At 52.1% G+C, this 23,996-nt stretch overlaps 1 protein-coding gene across 2 annotated transcripts in view; it reads right to left on the reverse strand.

The window, feature by feature from the left end:
* Positions 1-976: 976 nt before the first annotated feature.
* LOC138246658 (toll-like receptor 13) overlaps positions 977-23,996 on the reverse strand; it is a 63,995-nt gene continuing 40,975 nt past the window's right edge. The window contains exon 2 of one of the 2 annotated variants that reach the window (XM_069201400.1): positions 977-4,635. In XM_069201400.1, coding sequence (XP_069057501.1) covers positions 1,691-4,555 — 2,865 coding nt within the window. In that variant the 5' untranslated portion in view covers positions 4,556-4,635 and the 3' untranslated portion in view covers positions 977-1,690. The remainder of the gene's footprint in view (positions 4,636-23,996) is intronic. The other variant, XM_069201399.1, reaches the window with a different exon arrangement.

The following is a 23,996-nucleotide window of genomic DNA, read 5'->3' on the forward strand; positions in this document are numbered from 1 at the left end:
TATTGCAACTCATTTTCCTTTAAGGAAAACGGGCTGCAATACAAAAATAAAACTGCTTTATTTAAAAAGCAGTCACAGACATGGAGGTCTGCTGTCTCCAGCAGGCCACCATCCCAGTGAGTGCAGAGAATCGCAAGGGGGTCGCAAAATGCGACCCACCTCATTAATATTAATGAGGTGGGTCTTTGCGACCCCATTGCGATTCGCAGAAGGGGTCTGAGACACCGTTCTGCATCCGATTTTGCAATTCGGAAATTGCGAGTTACACGACTCGCAAAATCGGAAATTGCTACATCTGGCCCTATATCCCAGGTTTGACAGGGACACAGTGGGGGTATATTGCTCATGCAGCTATGCCCTCACATATAATATGGAGCACTCTGACTTAGGGCTGTAAAGCCTGCTAGAGGGGTGTTTTACCCATAGTAAATGCAATGTATGATGGACAGGGCACACAGGTAGTGTGCCATGTCGAGTTTGTGTTTCAGGTTTGCACTAGAACACTCAGTCTGCTATGGCAGTGCTGGGTGCATCTGGATGCCATGCACTACAGGGTGGCACAATCAGTGCTGCTGCCCTCAGGGGCTTACCGTTAGTACCCCATGACCTGGGTACCTAAGTACCTTTTACTAGGGACTTATAGTGGTAGCTAAAGGTGTATCCAATTACCTTTACAATGTTTAAAGAAACAAACACTGGCACTGGGAACCTGGTTAGCAGGATCCCAGTGCACTCCAGACCAAGTTGCATTCAGAAACCAGGCAAAAAGTGTGTGGGGGGGTTACTGCAACAAGGTGCCAGTTTCCCACGAAGAGGCTGTGTAAGAGATGCATGCATGTCATGCAATGTGCCTCAGCAGGAGTCTGTGAAGGAGTGAAATGCACAGAACATGCTAAATGACTTATCGTGACCTATTGTGAGAGCTCCAGGGGTGGGGTGGAGGACCCCTGTGAGCAAGGAGACAAACTAGAAGGAAGAGGAGGCAAGACTTACATTTTATTTGTCGCTTTGGAGTTGTTGCTTTGTAGAGCAAATATACCGCAAGATTTAACTCAGTGAAACACTTATGGGAACATTTCGAAGTGTATCAACACCCGGAACAAATACATTTCAATATCAAAAGGGTCTCCTTAAAGGAAGAAGGAAGTCAAAGAAAAGGAGAAAGGAAGAAAGGCAATGATAGAAAGAAAAGTTAGATACCGTAGAAGAGATTTGGCAACAGTTAGCAGTCACTGTTCTTTACATTGTACACCATATATCTCAATGTTCACGAGAGACTATATAATTGTATGTTGATGTATGAAGTACGTCTAAAAACACAGCATGGCCGACGAGTAAAATCTAATACATTGTTTAAATTGATGCACTAAATGCAGCCCCACCACGTGGTTTAATTTATCCAGTTTTCCCTTAGAAAAGAGGGTCACCTTACTGGACTTGGGACTTCTTAAAGGGTGCCCGCGTGACTCTGAAACTGTCCACATGCCTGTGTGATCAGGAAGAGGCATGACATTTCAAACAGTGGTGTGGAGGCTATCTGAGGATATGCCTCAGCCCATGCAGCACTGCCTTCATAGTGTTAGTATAATGAGCCCCAGAGTGTGAACTGGAAGCAGAATTCCAGCAGCGCCTGGAACGGCTGGATCAGGAGGCAGTACATGCAAGTGTTTGATGCTGTCCAGGGGAGGTGCTAGCTCAAAAGGCTTGTTGACTCCACAAGAAGGTGGTGGTTGAAACTCAGCCCATCCATGCTTTCATCTGCTACCTCTTTACTTTGTATGGCCTTGCGAACTTTGCTCCAGAATAACTTCTGAGCATCAGGTTCTGGAGGCCAACATATGTAAGTCTTCTTCAGCATCACCTTCCTCATTCGGTGGTAGGCGGACAAGTCTCGCTCTGGAATCTTTCCCAAGAAGACCAGCACCAGGACATCTTTCTGCTGATCCAGAAGCCTATAACTGGCCAACTGGATTTCCAAGGAGCACCACTCACTGCGCAGGTAGCTCCTGCTGATGACGCAGATGGTCTTCCTGCTGTTGTAGATGCTGTCCACAATGTTGTCTATAATGTCCCGGCCCAGCTCAAAGTCCCTGTGGTGGAGGCAGAGTCGAAAAGATGAAGGGCTGCAGTTCTCTAACTGTGGTACGAGCTCCTGCAGCACCCACCATTCATCGTTAGAGTTGTAGGAGACAAAGGCGTCGTACTTGTAGGTATCTTTCCCATTCTTACTCCAGTTCTCCCGGAACCAGGCCCGAAAGATATAGAAATTGTACTTCATGTACCAGTAACATCGTGTGTAGAGAATGGGAATGATCATTAAGAGAAGCAGTACTGGGGCTGTCCCAAAGAAGCATTGCTTCCCCAGTTGTGAGTAGCAAACACTCATATCCAAGCTGTAGATGTAAGCTGAAGGACCATCATCACAGCTTTGGTTATATGGGTAGACTATCTGCACCTGGCTGTTGTTCAGCCAGCTTTTGAACCACTGGCTCTTGCAGGTGCAGCTCAGGGGACACTTGCGGAGATCAAGGTACTCAAGCTTCGGTAGCCCCAACATAGCGGTCTCATTAACAACCTTGAGGGCATTCTTCATCACTTTCAGAACTCGCAGGGAGGTAAGGTTTCCAAACACCTCATTTGTGAGGGACTGCAAACCGATGTTCTCCAGGTCAAGTGTCTGCAGCTGGATCTGGTTCCGGAAGATGCCGGCTGGCAGGTTCTGAATGCCGTTGCATGAGTCCGACAAGTCGAGGAACCTCAACTCCCCTAGGTCATCAAACACATTGTGAGATACTGTTAGAATTTTATTATTGGAGAGGTAGAGGTCTTGTAATGACTTCAGGCCTTTGAAGAACTTAGGTGGGATGATCTTAATACCGTAGGGCTGCTGAGATTGAATTTTAAGCACCTTCAGATTTTGCAGGTTCTCAAATGGCGAGATCTCCTTCATGATAGAAATGTATGCAATATTGTTCGCTTTCAGGTCCAGCACCCGTAGAGTTGTCTGCACAAAGAAAAACACCTGGCTTTGGAGGATGGGAGCTCTGATCTCATTCAAATCCAGGTACAACTTGGATAGGTTCTGCAAACCACTGAAGGACGTATTTGTTAAGGAGCAGATTTTATTACCACCTAGATCTAGAATCTGTAGTTTGTGAAGGTTCATGAATGTGTTGGGAAAGATCACAGCTACCCTGTTGTTCCGAAGGAGAAGGTGCTGGAGATTTCCGAGGGATGCAAAACTCTCCTCATACAAATCTGTTAGAAGGTTGTTGTCCAGCCGGAGAATCTCAAGTTTGGAAAGGCCATTCAGTGCGTGTTTGGACAAGTAGGCGATGTTGTTGAACTCCAGGTTTAAATTTGTGAGATTTGGTGCAAAGGAAAAGGCATTGTGTCCAACTGTGAGAATTCTGTTGTAGCTAAGGGTGAGGTTTTCTAGGCTTGTGAGGAGCTGACTGCTCAAAGAGCATCCTTCCAAGGCATTTAGTAAGTTGTGTTGGACAACCAGACTCTGAAGGCCATTTCTGTGCACAAATTCCAAGCAACCAAGGCGCTTCAACTTATTTCTAGAAAGGTCAAAAGATTTTATCACTGGACAATGTACAAATGTTTCATTGGACAACTTCCTTATAGAATTGCTGCGCAGGGACAGTTTTTGAAGTGGGGCGCTGCGCAGGTACTTGCAGAGATCGGACAGGTTGTTGCCATGCAGACGCACTCCTGAATAGTCGATGCTGTGTGGGGGCACATTTGATCTTTTAAGAAAATCAAGTATCTGAAAATCAGAGTTGTTTTGCATGAGCAGGTAAGTTATGCCTGCCAAGTCGAAGGAAGCCAGCTCTTGTGCACCAATGTGGTTATAAGACAGGTCAAGCGAGGTCACATTTGTGAAATAGTTAGGTGGCAAGTCCTTGAGAGTGATGGAAGTGTTGCAAAGATACAGGTGTGACAGGGAGGCGGGCAGCGTGGTTGAGGTGTTGAGGGAACACAGGTGATTGTTACAGAGATTGAGATTCTGCAGCCGGTTCAGGGGGGACACAGATGTGATCACCAGACTGAAGTTTTTCAGGCTGTTTGAGGCGAGGTTCAAGACCTCGAGGCTCTTCAGCAGGTGGAAGGTGTCTCTGTCCACCTGAAACAGATGGTTGTTTTCGATCAGAAGGCAGGTGAGATTTCTGAGCCCCTGGAACACCCCTCTGGAGAGTTTCTTTATTTTATTATTAGAAATGTTCAGCGTGAGCAGCTCGTTGAGGTTCTCGAAGGCAGAATCCTGGATTTGCCAGAGTTGGTTGAAGTCCAGGCGGAGGGTTCTCAGCTGCGGCAGGTGTCGGAAGCTTCCCCCGGGCAGGCGGCGGATGGAGTTGTGGGAGATGTTCAGACATTGGGTCTCATTGGGTAGATCGCTCACCGCACTCCGCACATCCTGCAGGAAACGCTGAATGCAGTTGTAGTGTTGGGGATGCTCGTAGGACTTGATGCAGTTCCTGAAGCCATAGCTGACCGCACCAGGGATCAAGAGGAGCCCCGACTGAAGGAAAAGCCAGAGGAGCAGCATGTCTCGCAGGAACCTTCAGACCTTCATCTGCAACATGGCACCACAAGAAGTAGACACTGACTCCACAGAGCTGGGCTTTCCTGGTGGGGAAAAAAAAGTAGTCAAGACCAGGTGATAGCAATAATAACAACACTGTTCATATTCAAGGATTAGAGAAACCTATATACAAAGCTAGAGAGGGCATGCGCAAGACAGACGCGTTCACCGAAGTGAAGCTTAAATCCTTAGTCTAGTTTGAGATCCACCAGATCAGCGTCCAGCAACGCACTCTTTCAAGTTTGTATATGTGGTGTACAGCCGAGTAAGCATGCAAAGGTGGAAGTGTTTGAAGCTAAGAAAACCTATCTCCAATCCTACACCTGCCTCAAAGAGGCATACATTTGTGGTGAAAATCCCAATCTACCTTTTTAGTAAACAGAGCTTTGTATCAAACTCCATTGGTGGATGCAGGGGAACGCCCATGTACCATCCATGGGAGGCCTGTGCCCTGAAGTAGTGCGTCCTGTTTGATTAGTTAGGGACTACTTTACAGTACAAATCTTGATCTGTGCAGGAAAGCAAATCCCAACTCAAGCCTTTGCACTGGTTTGCAACACTTGTCAAGACACTGCACTGGTGCAAAGGCTTCATAAATCTGGCCACACATACAGGTAACTGAACCATGGCTATAAAGGAGTGGCCATTTACATGCCTTGAAAGGGAGGTAAGTGCAACAGAGGAGCCAAATAGATATTTCTGCGCTTTGTTTATACACTTCCTTGAAAATACCTCAACACACTAAAGGGACCAGTGCTCATAGCGCTGTATTTCTCACATCACATGTGTCTGTCTAACTTTGTCAGCACTTACCCACGCTATGAGGACCAGTCTGGCCCCCACAGTGCGGGTTATGCATTCATGTGGGTACAACACAGACGTTTCCATACACACATACGCAAGGTCAGGCATGTGCACACATACACAGTGCATACACACACATGCATACAAAGCACATATACACACACAGCACTGGAAAGATAATGTGGAATATATCTATACCGCCAACATGCCTCATTGTATCTATGCAGGAGGACACCATGAAATATTCATAGCCAAAAGAGTCCTAAATACACCCAAAGAATTGCACAGGCGAACCACACATGCAAGGATGTGCTATCAGAACACTGCAGGCTCTGCGTCAGTGCACACCGGGGCTATATCAGAGCACACCAGGCTTTATATAGTACTCAGAGGGTCTACATCACCTCACCCTGGCCAGACCCTGCTCCCAGTGCACGCACACTGTGCTATCAGAACACTGCAGGCTCTGCGTCAGTGCACACTGGGGGCTATATCAGAGCACACCAGGCTTTATATAGTACTCAGAGGGTCTACATCACCTCACCTCTGGCAGACCCTGCTCCCAGTGCACGCAGGCTGTGCTATCAGAACACTGCGGGCTCTGCGTCAGAGCACACCGGGGGCTATATCAGAGCACGCCAGGCTTTATATAGTACTCAGAGGGTCTACATCACCTCACCCTGGCCAGACCCTGCTCCCAGTGTACGCAGGCTGTGCTATCAGATCACTGCAGGCTCTGCGTCAGAGCACACTGGGGGCTATATCAGAGCACACCAGGCTTTATATAGTACTCAGAGGGTCTACATCACCTCACCCTGGCCAGACCCTGCTCCCAGTGCACGCAGGCTGTGCTATCAGATCACTGCAGGCTCTGCGTCAGAGCACACCGGGGGCTATATCAGGGCACACTAGGCTTTATATAGTACTCAGAGGGTCTACATCACCTCACCCTGGCCAGACCCTGCTCCCAGTGCACGCAGGCTGTGCTATCAGAACACTGCAGGCTTTGCGTCAGAGCACACCGGGGGCTATATCAGAGCACGCCAGGCTTTACATAGTACTCAGAGGGTCTACATCACCTCACCACTGGCCAGACCCAGCTCCCAGTGCACGCACACTGTGCTATCAGAACACTGCAGGCTCTGCGTCAGAGCACACCGGGCCTATATCAGAGCACACCAGGCTTTATATAGTACTCAGAGGGTCTACATCACCTCACCCTGGCCAGACCCTGCTCCCAGTGCACGCAGGCTGTGCTATCAGATCACTGCAGGCTCTGCGTCAGAGCACACCAGGGCTATATCAGAGCACACCAGGCTTTATATAGTACTCAGAGGGTCTACATCACCTCACCCTGGCCAGACCCTGCTCCCAGTGCACGCAGGCTGTGCTATCAGATCACTGCAGGCTCTGCGTCAGAGCACACTGGGGGCTATATCAGAGCACACCAGGCTTTATATAGTACTCAGAGGGTCTACATCACCTCACCCTGGCCAGACCCTGCTCCCAGTGCACGCAGGCTGTGCTATCAGATCACTGCAGGCTCTGCGTCAGAGCACACCGGGGGCTATATCAGGGCACACTAGGCTTTATATAGTACTCAGAGGGTCTACATCACCTCACCCTGGCCAGACCCTTCTCCCAGTGCACGCAGGCTGTGCTATCAGAACACTGCAGGCTCTGCGTCAGAGCACACCGGGGGCTATATCAGAGCACGCCAGGCTTTACATAGTACTCAGAGGGTCTACATCACCTCACCACTGGCCACACCCTGCTCCCAGTGCACGCACACTGTGCTATCAGAACACTGCAGGCTCTGCGTCAGAGCACACCGGGGCTATATCAGAGCACACCAGGCTTTATATAGTACTCAGAGGGTCTACATCACCTCACCACTGGCCAGACCCAGCTCCCAGTGCACGCACACTGTGCTATCAGAACACTGCGGGCTCTGCGTCAGAGCACACCGGGGCTATATCAGAGCACACCAGGCTTTATATAGTACTCAGAGGGTCTACATCACCTCACCATTGGCCAGACCCTGCTCCTAGTGCACGCACGCTGTGCTATCAGAACACTGCAGGCTCTGCGTCAGAGCACACCGGGGGCTATATCAGAGCACGCCAGGCTCTATATAGTACTCAGAGGGTCTACATCACCTCACCCTGGCCAGACCCTGCTCCCAGTGCACGCAGGCTGTGCTATCAGAACACTGCAGGCTCTGCGTCAGAGCACACCGGGGGCTATATCAGAGCACACCAGGCTTTATATAGTACTCAGAGGGTCTACATCACCTCACCCTGGCCAGACCCTGCTCCCAGTGCACGCAGGCTGTGCTATCAGAACACTGCAGGCTCTGCGTCAGAGCACACCGGGGGCTATATCAGAGCACACCAGACTTTATATAGTACTCAGAGGGTCTACATCACCTCATCCTGGCCAGACCCTGCTCCCAGTGCACGCAGGCTGTGCTATCAGAACACTGCAGGCTCTGCGTCAGAGCACACCGGGGGCTATATCAGAGCACACCAGACTTTATATAGTACTCAGAGGGTCTACATCACCCCACCACTGGCCAGACCCTGCTCCCAGTGCACGCACACTGTGCTATCAGAACACTGCAAGCTCTGCGTCAGAGCACACCGGGGGCTATATCAGAGCACACTAGGCTTTATATAGTACTCAGAGGGTCTACATCACCGCACCACTGGCCAGACCCTGCACCCAGTGCACGCAGGCTGTGCTATCAGAACACTGCAGGGTCTGCGTCAGAGCACACCGGGGCTATATCAGAGCACACCAGGCTTTATATAGTACTCAGAGGGTCTACATCACCGCACCACTGGCCAGACCCTGCACCCAGTGCACGCAGGCTGTGCTATCAGAACACTGCAGGCTCTGCGTCAGAGCACACCGGGGGCTATATCAGAGCACACTAGGCTTTATATAGTACTCAGAGGGTCTACATCACCTCACCACTGGCCAGACCCTGCTCCCAGTGCACGCACACTGTGCTATCAGAACACTGCAGGCTCTGCGTGAGAGCACACCGGGGGCTATATCAGAGCACCCTAGGCTTTATATAGTACTCAGAGGGTCTACATCACCTCACCCTGGCCAGACCCTGCTCCCAGTGCACGCAGGCTGTGCTAACACTGCGGGCTCTGCGTCAGTGCACACTGGGGGCTATATCAGAGCACACCAGGCTTTATATAGTACTCAGAGGGTCTACATCACCTCACCCTGGCCAGACCCTGCTCCCAGTGCACGCAAGCTGTGCTATCAGAACACTGCAGGCTCTGCGTCAGAGCACACCGGGGGCTATATCAGAGCACGCCAGGCTTTACATAGTACTCAGAGGGTCTACATCACCTCACCACTGGCCAGACCCTGCTCCCAGTGCACGCAGGCTGTGCTATCAGAACACTGCAGGCTCTGCATCAGTGCACACTGGGGGCTATATCAGAGCACACTAGGCTTTATATAGTACTCAGAGGGTCTACATCACCTCACCCTGGCCAGACCCTGCTCCCAGTGCACGCAGGCTGTGCTATCAGAACACTGCAGGCTCTGCGTCAGAACACACCGGGGGCTATATCAGAGCACACCAGGCTTTATATAGTACTCAGAGGGTCTACGTCACCGCACCACTGGCCAGACCCTGCTCCCAGTGCACGCAGGCTGTGCTATCAGAACACTGCAGGCTCTGCGTCAGAGCACACCGGGAGCTATATCAGAGCACACCAGGCTTTATATAGTACTCAGAGGGTCTACATCACCGCACCACTGGCCAGACCCTGCTCCCACTGCACGCAGGCTATGCTAACACTGCAGGCTCTGCGTGAGTGCACACCGGGGGCTATATCAGAGCACACCAGGCTTTATATAGTACTCAGAGGGTCTACATCACCCCACCACTGGCCAGACCCTGCTCCCAGTGCACGCACACTGTGCTATCAGAACACTGCAGGCTCTGCGTCAGAGCACACCGGGGGCTATATCAGAGCACACCAGGCTTTATATAGTACTCAGAGGGTCTACATCGCCTCACCACCAACCAGACCCTGCTCCCAGTGCACGCAGGCTGTGCTATCAGATCACTGCAGGCTCTGCGTCAGTACACACCGGGAGCTATATCAGGGCACACCAGGCTTTATATAGTACTCAGAGGGTCTACATCACCTCACCCTGGCCAGACCCTGCTCCCAGTGCACGCAGGCTGTGCTATCAGAACACTGCAGGCTCTGCGTCAGAGCACACCCGGGCTATATCAGAGCACACCCGGCTTTATATAGTACTCAGAGGGTCTACATCACCTCACCCTGGCCAGACCCTGCTCCCAGTGCATGCAGGCTGTGCTATCAGAACACTGCAGGCTCTGCGTCAGAGCACACCGGGGGCTATATCAGGGCACACTAGGCTTTATATAGTACTCAGAGGGTCTACATCACCCCACCACTGGCCAGACCCTGCTCCCAGTGCACGCACATTGTGCTATCAGAACACTGCAGGCTCTGCGTCAGAGCACACCGGGGCTATATCAGAGCACACCAGGCTTTATATAGTACTCAGAGGGTCTACATCACCCCACCACTGGCCAGACCCTGCTCCCAGTGCACGCACATTGTGCTATCAGAACACTGCAGGCTCTGCGTCAGAGCACACCGGGGGCTATATCAGAGCACACCAGGCTTTATATAGTACTCAGAGGGTCTACATCACCTCACCACCAACCAGACCCTGCTCCCAGTGCACGCAGGCTGTGCTATCAGAACACTGCAGGCTCTGCGTCAGAGCACACCCGGGCTATATCAGAGCACACCCAGCTTTATATAGTACTCAGAGGGTCTACATCACCTCACCACTGGCCAGACCCTGCTCATAGTGCACGCAGGCTGTGCTAACACTGCAGGCTCTGCGTCAGAGCACACCGGGGGCTATATCAGAGCACGCCAGGCTTTACATAGTACTCAGAGGGTCTACATCACCTCACCACTGGCCAGACCCTGCTCCCAGTGCACGCAGGCTGTGCTATCAGAACACTGCAGGCTCTGCGTCAGAGCACACTGGGGGCTATATCAGAGCACACTAGGCTTTATATAGTACTCAGAGGGTCTACATCACCCCACCACTGGCCAGACCCTGCTCCCAGTGCACGCACATTGTGCTATCAGAACACTGCAGGCTCTGCGTCAGAGCACACCGGGGGCTATATCAGAGCACGCCAGGCTTTACATAGTACTCAGAGGGTCTACATCACCTCACCACTGGCCAGACCCTGCTCCCAGTGCACGCAGGCTGTGCTATCAGAACACTGCAGGCTCTGCGTCAGAGCACACTGGGGGCTATATCAGAGCACACTAGGCTTTATATAGTACTCAGAGGGTCTACATCACCTCACCACTGGCCAGACCCTGCTCCGAGTGCACGCAGGCTGTGCTATCAGAACACTGCAGGCTCTGCGTCAGAACACACCGGGGGCTATATCAGAGCACACCAGGCTTTATATAGTACTCAGAGGGTCTACGTCACCGCACCACTGGCCAGACCCTGCTCCAAGTGCACGCAGGCTGTGCTATCAGAACACTGCAGGCTCTGCGTCAGAGCACACCGGGGGCTATATCAGAGCACACTAGACTTTATATAGTACTCAGAGGGTCTACATCACCTCACCCTGGCCAGACCCTGCTCCCAGTGCACGCACACTGTGCTATCAGAACACTGCAGGCTCTGCGTCAGTACACACCGGGGCTATATCAGAGCACACCAGGCTTTATATAGTACTCAGAGGGTCTACATCACCTCACCCTGGCCAGACCCTGCTCCCAGTGCACGCAGGCTGTGCTATCAGATCACTGCAGGCTCTGCGTCAGAGCACACCGGGGGCTATATCAGAGCACGCCAGGCTTTACATAGTACTCAGAGGGTCTACATCACCTCACCCTGGCCAGACCCTGCACCCAGTGCACGCAGGCTGTGCTATCGGAACACTGCAGGCTTTGCGTCAGAGCACACCGGGGGCTATATCAGAGCACGCCAGGCTTTACATAGTACTCAGAGGGTCTACATCACCTCACCACTGGCCAGACCCTGCACCCAGTGCACGCAGGCTGTGCTATCAGAACACTGCAGGCTCTGCATCAGTGCACACTGGGGGCTATATCAGAGCACACTAGGCTTTATATAGTACTCAGAGGGTCTACATCACCTCACCCTGGCCAGACCCTGCTCCCAGTGCACGCAGGCTGTGCTATCAGAACACTGCAGGGTCTGCGTCAGAGCACACCGGGGCTATATCAGAGCACACCAGGCTTTACATAGTACTCAGAGGGTCTACATCACCTCACCACTGGCCAGACCCTGCTCCCAGTGCACGCACACTGTGCTATCAGAACACTGCAGGCTCTGCGTCAGTGCACACTGGGGGCTATATCAGAGCACACCAGGCTTTATATAGTACTCAGAGGGTCTACATCACCTCACCACTGGCCAGACCCTGCTCCCAGTGCATGCAGGCTGTGCTATCAGAACACTGCAGGCTCTGCGTTAGTGCACACCGGGGGCTATATCAGAGCATGCCAAGCTTTATATAGTACTCAGAGGGTCTACATCACCTCACCCTGGCCAGACCCTGCTCCTAGTGCACGCAGGCTGTGCTATCAGAACACTGCAGGCTCTGCGTCAGAACACACCGGGGGCTATATCAGAACACACCAGGCTTTATATAGTACTCAGAGGGTCTACATCACCCCACCACTGGCCAGACCCTGCACCCAGTGCACGCAGGCTGTGCTATCGGAACACTGCAGGCTCTGCGTCAGAACACACCAGGTTGTGACCAGCACACCGCAGGCTCTACATCAGCAGATATCAGGCTCTGGATCATACACACTAGACTTTGTATTATTACGTAGAAAGCTGTAGCTCAGCACACACCAGGGTTAATGCCATACACACCAGGATGTCTATTAGTACACACTAGGCTGTACATCAATACACACCAGCAATGTTTCCTCTCATTTTTGTTCTCAATGTGCAGCAATAAAGGAGCTGTGTGCACTGGAGCCAAGGCTGCGTGCCCTAGAGATAAGCGACAACTTAATATGCAACCATGCACAGTGCGCGAGCTTCCAGAATCAGCGGCGTAGCAAGAGTGCCATGGCCTCTAATGCAGCCCAGAAGAACTGCCCCCTCCGCCTGTGGGTTAGTATTAAAGTGCACGCATCACGGGGGTGCAGTTGGCTTCTTGCACCCCTGGGCACCAGTGCCACTGATCTGCGTGCCCTAATGATTGTACCTATTACTCCTCTCGCTTTGCCACTGCTATCTCCCCCTTCCTCTCCAACCGCTCCCAAAGAGTCTACCTCCCACCTTTTCGCTCAGACCCCACCGAGATCATTTGCGGCGTCCCACAAGGCTCCTCGCTCAGCCCAACACTCTTCAATGTCTACATGAGCCCCCTCGCCGACATCATACGCAAACACAGCATCATCATCACCTCCTACGCCGACGACACTCAACTGATACTTTCCCTCACCAAGGACCCCACCAGCGCCAAGACCAACCTGCAAGATGGAATGAAGGACGTTGCAGATTTGATGAAACTCAGCCGTCTGAAACTGAACTCAGACAAAACGGAAGTCCTCATCCTCGGTAACAACCCGACCGCCTGGGACGACTCCTGGTGGCCCACGGCCCTTGGCACCGCACCGACCCCCTCAGACCACGCATGCAACCTCGGCTTCATCTTGGACCCACTTCTCACCATGACCAAACAAGTCAACGCCGTATCATCCTCTTGCTTCCTCACCCTCCCCATGCTCCGGAAGTTCATCCGCTGGATCCCCGCCGACACCAGAAAGACCGTGACCCACGGAGCCGCCTGGACTACGGCAACACCCTTTACGCTGGGACCACCGCAAAACTCCAGGAACAACTGCAACGAACTCAAAACGCCTCCGCCCGCCTCATCCTCAACATACCCCGCAACAGCCACATCTCCGCACACCTGAGACACCTGCACTGGCTTCCCGTCAGCAAAAGGATCACCTTCCGTCTCCTCACCCACGCACACAAAGCCCTCCACAACAAGGAACCAGGATACCTCAACCGTCACCTCAGCTTCTACGCTCCCACCCGTCTTCTCTCCACCAGCCTCGCTCTCACCGCCGTCCCTCGCATCCGCCGCTCCATGGCGGGTGGGAGGTCCTTCTCCTACCTGGCGACCAAGACTTGGAACACCCTCCCCACCATCCTCCGGACCACCCAGGACCACTCCGCATTCCGGAGACTTCTCAAGACCTGGCTCTTCGAGCAGCAGTAACCCCCTTCCCCCTAGCGCCTTGAGACCCGCACGGGTGGGTAGCGCGCTTTATAAATGCTAATGATTTGATTTGATTTGATTTGCACCTTTGTTATCGCTCTCCACTTCCGGTCTATCTCTCACATGTCCCTATGTCCCTCTCCACTTCCGGTCTATCCCTCACATGTCCCTCTCCACTTCCGGTCTATCCCTCACATGTCCCTGTGTCCCTCTCCACTTCCGGTCTATCTCTCACATGTCCTTATGTCCCTCTCCACTTCCGGTCTATCCCTCACATGTCCCTATGTCCCTCTCCACTTAAGGTCTATCCCTCACATGTCCTTATGTCCCTCTCCACTTCCGGTCTATCCCTCACATGTCCCTCTCCACTTCCGGTCTATCCCTCACATGTCTCTGTGTCCCTCTCCACTTCCGGTCTATCCCTTACATGTCCTTATGTCCCTCTCCACTTCCGGTCTATCTCTCACATGTCCCTATGTCCCTCTCCACTTCCGGTCTATCCCTCACATGTCCCTCTCCACTTCGGTCTATCCCTCACATGTCCTTATGTCCCTCTCCACTTCCGGTCTATCTCTCACATGTCCCTATGTCCCTCTCCACTTCCGGTCTATCCCTCACATGTCCCTCTCCACTTCCGGTCTATCCCTCACATGTCCCTGTGTCCCTCTCCACTTCCGGTCTATCTCTCACATGTCCCTATGTCCCTCTCCACTTCCGGTCTATCCCTCACATGTCCCTCTCCACTTCCGGTCTATCCCTCACATGTCCCTATGTCCTTCTCCACTTACGGTCTATCCCTCACATGTCCTTATGTCCCTCTCCACTTCCGGTCTATCCCTCACATGTCCCTCTCCACTTCCGGTCTATCCCTCACATGTCCCTGTGTCCCTCTCCACTTCCGGTCTATCTCTCACATGTCCTTATGTCCCTCTCCACTTCCGGTCTATCCCTCACATGTCCTTATGTCCCTCTCCACTTCCGGTCTATCCCTCACATGTCCTTATGTCCCTCTCCACTTCCGGTCTATCTCTCACATGTCCCTATGTCCATCTCCACTTCCGGTCTATCCCTCACATGTCCCTCTCCACTTCCGGTCTATCCCTCACATGTCCTTACGTCCCTCTCCACTTCCGGTCTATCTCTCACATGTCCCTATGTCCCTCTCCACTTCCGGTCTATCCCTCACATGTCCCTCTCCACTTCCGGTCTATCCCTCACATGTCCTTATGTCCCTCTCCACTTCCGGTCTATCTCTCACATGTCCCTATGTCCCTCTCCACTTACGGTCTATCCCTCACATGTCCTTATGTCCCTCTCCACTTCCGGTCTATCTCTCACATGTCCCTATGTCCATCTCCACTTCCGGTCTATCCCTCACATGTCCCTCTCCACTTCCGGTCTATCCCTCACATGTCCTTATGTCCCTCTCCACTTCCGGTCTATCTCTCACATGTCCCTATGTCCCTCTCCACTTCCGGTCTATCCCTCACATGTCCCTCTCCACTTCCGGTCTATCCCTCACATGTCCTTATGTCCCTCTCCACTTCCGGTCTATCTCTCACATGTCCCTATGTCCCTCTCCACTTACGGTCTATCCCTCACATGTCCTTATGTCCCTCTCCACTTCCGGTCTATCCCTCACATGTCCCTGTGTCCCTCTCCACTTCCGGTCTATCTCTCACATGTCCCTCTCCACTTACGGTCTATCCCTCACATGTCCTTATGTCCCTCTCCACTTCCGGTCTATCTCTCACATGTCCCTATGTCCCTCTCCACCTACAGTCTATCCCTCACATGTCCTTATGTCCCTCTCCACTTCCGGTCTATCTCTCACATGTCCCTATGTCCCTCTCCACTTACGGTCTATCCCTCACATGTCCTTATGTCCCTCTCCACTTCCGGTCTATCCCTCACATGTCCTTATGTCCCTCTCCACTTCCGGTCTATCCCTCACATGTCCCTCTCCACTTCCGGTCTATCTCTCACATGTCCTTATGTCCCTCTCCACTTCCGGTCTATCCCTCACATGTCCTTATGTCCCTCTCCACTTCCGGTCTATCTCTCACATGTCCCTATGTCCCTCTCCACTTCCGGTCTATCCCTCACATGTCCCTCTCCACTTCCGGTCTATCCCTCACATGTCCTTATGTCCCTCTCCACTTCCGGTCTATCTCTCACATGTCCCTATGTCCCTCTCCACTTACGGTCTATCCCTCACATGTCCTTATGTCCCTCTCCACTTCCGGTCTATCCCTCACATGTCCCTGTGTCCCTCTCCACTTCCGGTCTATCTCTCACATGTCCCTCTCCACTTACGGTCTATCCCTCACATGTCCTTATGTCCCTCTCCACTTCCGGTCTATCTCTCACATGTCCCTATGTCCCTCTCCACCTACAGTCTATCCCTCACATGTCCTTATGTCCCTCTCCACTTCCGGTCTATCTCTCACATGTCCCTATGTCCCTCTCCACTTACGGTCTATCCCTCACATGTCCTTATGTCCCTCTCCACTTCCGGTCTATCCCTCACATGTCCTTATGTCCCTCTCCACTTCCGGTCTATCCCTCACATGTCCCTCTCCACTTCCGGTCTATCTCTCACATGTCCTTATGTCCCTCTCCACTTCCGGTCTATCCCTCACATGTCCTTATGTCCCTCTCCACTTCCGGTCTATCTCTCACATGTCCTTATGTCCCTCTCCACTTCCGGTCTATCCCTCACATGTCCCTCTCCACTTCCGGTCTATCCCTCACATGTCCCTGTGTCCCTCTCCACTTCCGGTCTATCTCTCACATGTCCTTATGTCCCTCTCCACTTCCGGTCTATCCCTCACATGTCCTTATGTCCCTCTCCACTTCCGGTCTATCCCTCACATGTCCTTATGTCCCTCTCCACTTCCGGTCTATCTCTCACATGTCCCTATGTCCATCTCCACTTCCGGTCTATCCCTCACATGTCCCTCTCCACTTCCGGTCTATCCCTCACATGTCCTTATGTCCCTCTCCACTTCCGGTCTATCTCTCACATGTCCCTATGTCCCTCTCCACTTCCGGTCTATCCCTCACATGTCCCTCTCCACTTCCGGTCTATCCCTCACATGTCCTTATGTCCCTCTCCACTTCCGGTCTATCTCTCACATGTCCCTATGTCCCTCTCCACTTACGGTCTATCCCTCACATGTCCTTATGTCCCTCTCCACTTCCGGTCTATCTCTCACATGTCCCTATGTCCATCTCCACTTCCGGTCTATCCCTCACATGTCCCTCTCCACTTCCGGTCTATCCCTCACATGTCCTTATGTCCCTCTCCACTTCCGGTCTATCTCTCACATGTCCCTATGTCCCTCTCCACTTCCGGTCTATCCCTCACATGTCCCTCTCCACTTCCGGTCTATCCCTCACATGTCCTTATGTCCCTCTCCACTTCCGGTCTATCTCTCACATGTCCCTATGTCCCTCTCCACTTACGGTCTATCCCTCACATGTCCTTATGTCCCTCTCCACTTCCGGTCTATCCCTCACATGTCCCTGTGTCCCTCTCCACTTCCGGTCTATCTCTCACATGTCCCTCTCCACTTACGGTCTATCCCTCACATGTCCTTATGTCCCTCTCCACTTCCGGTCTATCTCTCACATGTCCCTATGTCCCTCTCCACCTACAGTCTATCCCTCACATGTCCTTATGTCCCTCTCCACTTCCGGTCTATCTCTCACATGTCCCTATGTCCCTCTCCACTTACGGTCTATCCCTCACATGTCCTTATGTCCCTCTCCACTTCCGGTCTATCCCTCACATGTCCTTATGTCCCTCTCCACTTCCGGTCTATCCCTCACATGTCCCTCTCCACTTCCGGTCTATCTCTCACATGTCCTTATGTCCCTCTCCACTTCCGGTCTATCTCTCACATGTCCTTATGTCCCTCTCCACTTCCGGTCTATCTCTCACATGTCCCTATGTCCCTCTCCACTTCCGGTCTATCTCTCACATGTCCCTATGTCCCTCTCCACTTCCGGTCTATCCCTCACATGTCCCTATGTCCCTCTCCACTTCCGGTCTATCTCTCACATGTCCTTATGTCCCTCTCCACTTCCGGTCTATCTCTCACATGTCCCTATGTCCCTCTCCACTTCCGGTCTATCCCTCACATGTCCTTATGTCCCTCTCCACTTCCGGTCTATCTCTCACATGTCCCTATGTCCCTCTCCACTTCCGGTCTATCCCTCACATGTCCCTCTCCACTTCCGGTCTATCCCTCACATGTCCCTGTGTCCCTCTCCACTTCCGGTCTATCTCTCACATGTCCTTATGTCCCTCTCCACTTCCGGTCTATCCCTCACATGTCCCTATGTCCCTCTCCACTTAAGGTCTATCCCTCACATGTCCTTATGTCCCTCTCCACTTCCGGTCTATCCCTCACATGTCCCTCTCCACTTCCGGTCTATCCCTCACATGTCTCTGTGTCCCTCTCCACTTCCGGTCTATCCCTTACATGTCCTTATGTCCCTCTCCACTTCCGGTCTATCTCTCACATGTCCCTATGTCCCTCTCCACTTCCGGTCTATCCCTCACATGTCCCTCTCCACTTCGGTCTATCCCTCACATGTCCTTATGTCCCTCTCCACTTCCGGTCTATCTCTCACATGTCCCTATGTCCCTCTCCACTTCCGGTCTATTCCTCACATGTCCCTCTCCACTTCCGGTCTATCCCTCACATGTCCCTGTGTCCCTCTCCACTTCCGGTCTATCTCTCACATGTCCCTATGTCCCTCTCCACTTCCGGTCTATCCCTCACATGTCCCTCTCCACTTCCGGTCTATCCCTCACATGTCCCTATGTCCTTCTCCACTTACGGTCTATCCCTCACATGTCCTTATGTCCCTCTCCACTTCCGGTCTATCCCTCACATGTCCCTCTCCACTTCCGGTCTATCTCTCACATGTCCCTATGTCCCTCTCCACTTCCGGTCTATCCCTCACATGTCCCTCTCCACTTCCGGTCTATCCCTCACATGTCCTTATGTCCCTCTCCACTTCCGGTCTATCTCTCACATGTCCCTATGTCCCTCTCCACTTACGGTCTATCCCTCACATGTCCTTATGTCCCTCTCCACTTCCGGTCTATCCCTCACATGTCCCTGTGTCCCTCTCCACTTCCGGTCTATCTCTCACATGTCCCTCTCCACTTACGGTCTATCCCTCACATGTCCTTATGTCCCTCTCCACTTCCGGTCTATCTCTCACATGTCCCTATGTCCCTCTCCACCTACAGTCTATCCCTCACATGTCCTTATGTCCCTCTCCACTTCCGGTCTATCTCTCACATGTCCCTATGTCCCTCTCCACTTACGGTCTATCCCTCACATGTCCTTATGTCCCTCTCCACTTCCGGTCTATCCCTCACATGTCCTTATGTCCCTCTCCACTTCCGGTCTATCCCTCACATGTCCCTCTCCACTTCCGGTCTATCTCTCACATGTCCTTATGTCCCTCTCCACTTCCGGTCTATCTCTCACATGTCCCTATGTCCCTCTCCACTTCCGGTCTATCTCTCACATGTCCCTATGTCCCTCTCCACTTCCGGTCTATCCCTCACATGTCCCTATGTCCCTCTCCACTTCCGGTCTATCTCTCACATGTCCTTATGTCCCTCTCCACTTCCGGTCTATCTCTCACATGTCCCTATGTCCCTCTCCACTTCCGGTCTATCCCTCACATGTCCTTATGTCCCTCTCCACTTACGGTCTATCCCTCACATGTCCTTATGTCCCTCTCCACTTACGGTCTATCTCTCACATGTCCTTATGTCCCTCTCCACTTCCGGTCTATCTCTCACATGTCCCTATGTCCCTCTCCACTTACGGTCTATCCCTCACATGTCCTTATGTCCCTCTCCACTTCCGGTCTATCCCTCACATGTCCCTGTGTCCCTCTCCACTTCCGGTCTATCCCTCACATGTCCTTATGTCCCTGTCCACTTCCGGTCTATCTCTCACATGTCCCTCTCCACTTACGGTCTATCCCTCACATGTCCTTATGTCCCTCTCCACTTCCGGTCTATCCCTCACATGTCCTTATGTCCCTCTCCACTTCCGGTCTATCTCTCACATGTCCCTATGTCCCTCTCCACTTACGGTCTATCCCTCACATGTCCTTATGTCCCTCTCCACTTCCGGTCTATCCCTCACATGTCCCTGTGTCCCTCTCCACTTCCGGTCTATCCCTCACATGTCCTTATGTCCCTGTCCACTTCCGGTCTATCTCTCACATGTCCCTCTCCACTTACGGTCTATCCCTCACATGTCCTTATGTCCCTCTCCACTTCCGGTCTATCCCTCACATGTCCTTATGTCCCTCTCCACTTCCGGTCTATCTCTCACATGTCCCTATGTCCCTCTCCACTTACGGTCTATCCCTCACATGTCCTTATGTCCCTCTCCACTTCCGGTCTATCTCTCACATGTCCCTATGTCCCTCTCCACTTACGGTCTATCCCTCACATGTCCTTATGTCCTTCCTCCCTTTTTCTGCTCTGTCTTTGCTTCTACTCACCCTCCCCACTTTTCTTTCTCCCTTTCCGATCTCCTTCACTTCTCCCTCACCCTGCCTCCTCTTTCCAATCTACGTTCCACCCTTCTCCCCAATTTCCCTCTCCTCTTTCGCATTCCGCTCTTTCTCCATCACATCTCTGCCTTGGCTCCGCTTCTCCCTCGCTCATCGTGTTCCCTTCCTCCTCTCCCACCTCCTTGAGTGTTCCCTCTTCGGCTTCCTGTTCCCTTTTGGTTGCTGATGTGTTCCTTGCTCTCCTCCTTTAGTCTTCGCTTGCTTGGATTAACCCCATTTCCATCTTTGTTTCTGCGCTTCTTGACATCCACTGCTTCCTTCCTCTAGCTCTCCTCCGCAGCTCGCTCTCCCACACAAGCCTCCTTTCTCTTTTCACTCTATTCTCCCCCCTCATCCTCTCCTTACTATTCTATTACTCCTTCCTGCTTTTTCTGCTTTCCTATCCTGTACCTTTTCTTTCTTTGTCTTGCCTGTTATCTTCTTTCTTCTTTTCTCTTCTTTTCCATCTATCTTTCCATTCTGACTTTCTTTTATCCTTTCTCCATTTTCTCATGCGGTCGCCTCTTCCTTTATTCTCGTCATTCATGTCTAATTCTCACCCGCCTGTCCGCAGCCCTCCTTCCTGTTCCTCCAGCTACCTCGGTTGCTTTCCAACCTTTTCTTTTTCTTTACTTCTGCTGCCTTTTCACCTCCCTTCCCACCCTGTCTGCTGCCCCGTGAGGAGCCCTGAGCACAAACCCATTGAATGCAACTCTTGGCCTCTGCCCCGCTCTAGTCTCCCTCTGGCTTTACCAGTGCTTGTCTCTCTCTTGGTGGCAGTGCCTCTTCCCCAGTATGACAAATATGGCGTAAGCCCTCTCAGACCCGGGGGACAGGGTTATATGACAGAAAAACACAAATCCGCATGGCGAACTGCTCCCAACAGCTTCAAAAATAAAACAATTTAAAGTAAAAACACATTTAAAAATAGAAACAGCCACAGTCGAGAACTCACTATTATGCCTCGCTGCGCGGCCGCATCGTCCCGACAGTGCACACCAGTCTGTGTATCACTGCACACCAGTCTGTGTATCACTGCACACCAGTCTGTGTATCACTGCACACCAGTCTGTGTATCACTGCACACCAGTCTCTGTATCACTGTACACCAGTCCCTGTATCACTGCACACCAGCCTCTGTATCACTGCACACCAGTCTGTGTATCAGTGCAAACCAGCCTGTGTATCAGTGCACACCAGTCTGTGTATCACTGCACACCAGCCTCTGTATCACTGCACACCAGCCTCTGTATCACTGCACACCAGTCTCTGTATCACTGCACACCAGCCTCTGTATCACTGCACACCAGTCTGTGTATCAGTACACCAGTCTCTGTATCACTGCACACCAGTCTCTGTATCACTGCACACCAGTCCCTGTATCACTGCACACCAGCCTCTGTATCAGCACACCAGTCCCTGTATCACTGCACACCAGTCTGTGTATCACTGCACACCAGTCTGTGTATCACTGCACACCAGTCTGTGTATCACTGCACACCAGTCCCTGTATCACTGCACACCAGTCTCTGTATCAGCACACCAGTCTCTGTATCACTGCACACCAGTCTGTGTATCACTGCACACCAGTCTGTGTATCAGTGCACACCAGCCTCTGTATCAGCACACCAGTCCCTGTATCACTGCACACCAGTCTGTGTATCAGCACACCAGTCTCTGTATCACTGCACACCAGCCTCTGTATCACTGCACACCAGCCTCTGTATCAGCACACCAGTCTCTGTATCACTGCACACCAGTCTCTGTATCACTGCACACCAGCCTCTGTATCACTGCACACCAGTCTCTGTATCACTGCACACCAGCCTCTGTATCAGCACACCAGTCTCTGTATCACTGCACACCAGTCTCTGTATCACTGCACACCAGTCTCTGTATCAGCACACCAGTCTCTGTATCACTGCACACCAGTCTCTGTATCACTGCACACCAGTCTGTGTATCAGTACACACCAGTCCCTGTATCACTGCACACCAGTCTGTGTATCAGCACACCAGTCCCTGTATCACTGCACACCAGTCTGTGTATCAGTACACACCAGTCCCTGTATCACTGCACACAAGTCTGTGTATCACTGCACACCAGCCTCTGTATCAGTGCACACCAGTCTCTGTATCAGCACACCAGTCTCTGTATCACTGCACACCAGCCTCTGTATCACTGCACACCAGTCTCTGTATCAGCACACCAGTCTGTGTATCACTGCACACCAGTCTCTGTATCACTGCACACCAGCCTCTGTATCACTGCACACCAGTCTCTGTATCACTGCACACCAGTCTCTGTATCAGCACACCAGCCTCTGTATCACTGCACACCAGCCTCTGTATCAGTGCACACCAGTCTCTGTATCAGCACACCAGTCCCTGTATCACTGCACACCAGCCTCTGTATCAGCACACCAGTCTCTGTATCACTGCACACCAGTCTGTGTATCACTGCACACCAGTCCCTGTATCACTGCACACCAGCCTCTGTATCACTGCACACCAGTCTGTGTATCAGTGCAAACCAGCCTGTGTATCAGTGCACACCAGTCTCTGTATCACTGCACACCAGTCTGTGTATCACTGCACACCAGTCCGTGTATCACTGCACACCAGTCCGTGTATCAGTGCACACCAGTCTCTGTATCAGCACACCAGTCCCTGTATCACTGCACACCAGCCTCTGTATCAGCACACCAGTCCCTGTATCACTGCACACCAGTCTGTGTATCACTGCACACCAGTCTGTGTATCAGTGCAAACCAGCCTGTGTATCAGTGCACACCAGTCTCTGTATCAGCACACCAGTCTGTGTATCAGTGCACACCAGTCTGTGTATCAGTACACACCAGTCCCTGTATCACTGCACACCAGTCTGTGTATCAGCACACCAGTCCCTGTATCACTGCACACCAGTCTGTGTATCACTGCACACCAGTCTGTGTATCAGTACACACCAGTCCCTGTATCACTGCACACCAGTCTGTGTATCACTGCACACCAGTCTGTGTATCAGCACACCAGTCCCTGTATCACTGCACACCAGTCTGTGTATCACTGCACACCAGCCTCTGTATCAGCACACCAGTCCCTGTATCACTGCACACCAGTCTGTGTATCAGTGCAAACCAGCCTGTGTATCAGTGCACACCAGTCTCTGTATCAGCACACCAGTCTGTGTATCAGTGCACACCAGTCTCTGTATCACTGCACACCAGTCTGTGTATCAGTACACACCAGTCCCTGTATCACTGCACACCAGTCTGTGTATCAGCACACCAGTCCCTGTATCACTGCACACCAGTCTGTGTATCACTGCACACCAGTCTGTGTATCAGTACACACCAGTCCCTGTATCACTGCACACCAGTCTGTGTATCACTGTACACCAGTCTGTGTATCAGTACACACCAGTCCCTGTATCAGCACACCAGTCCCTGTATCACTGCACACCAGTCTCTGTATCACTGCACACCAGTCTGTGTATCAGTACACACCAGTCTCTGTATCACTGCACACCAGTCCCTGTATCACTGCACACCAGTCCCTGTATCACTGCACACCAGCCTCTGTATCAGCACACCAGTCCCTGTATCACTGCACACCAGTCCCTGTATCACTGCACACCAGTCTCTGTATCAGCACACCAGTACCTGTATCACTGCACACC

The sequence above is a fragment of the Pleurodeles waltl genome, chromosome 7 (assembly GCF_031143425.1).
Source record: "Pleurodeles waltl isolate 20211129_DDA chromosome 7, aPleWal1.hap1.20221129, whole genome shotgun sequence".
Classification (NCBI taxonomy): domain Eukaryota; kingdom Metazoa; phylum Chordata; class Amphibia; order Caudata; family Salamandridae; genus Pleurodeles; species Pleurodeles waltl.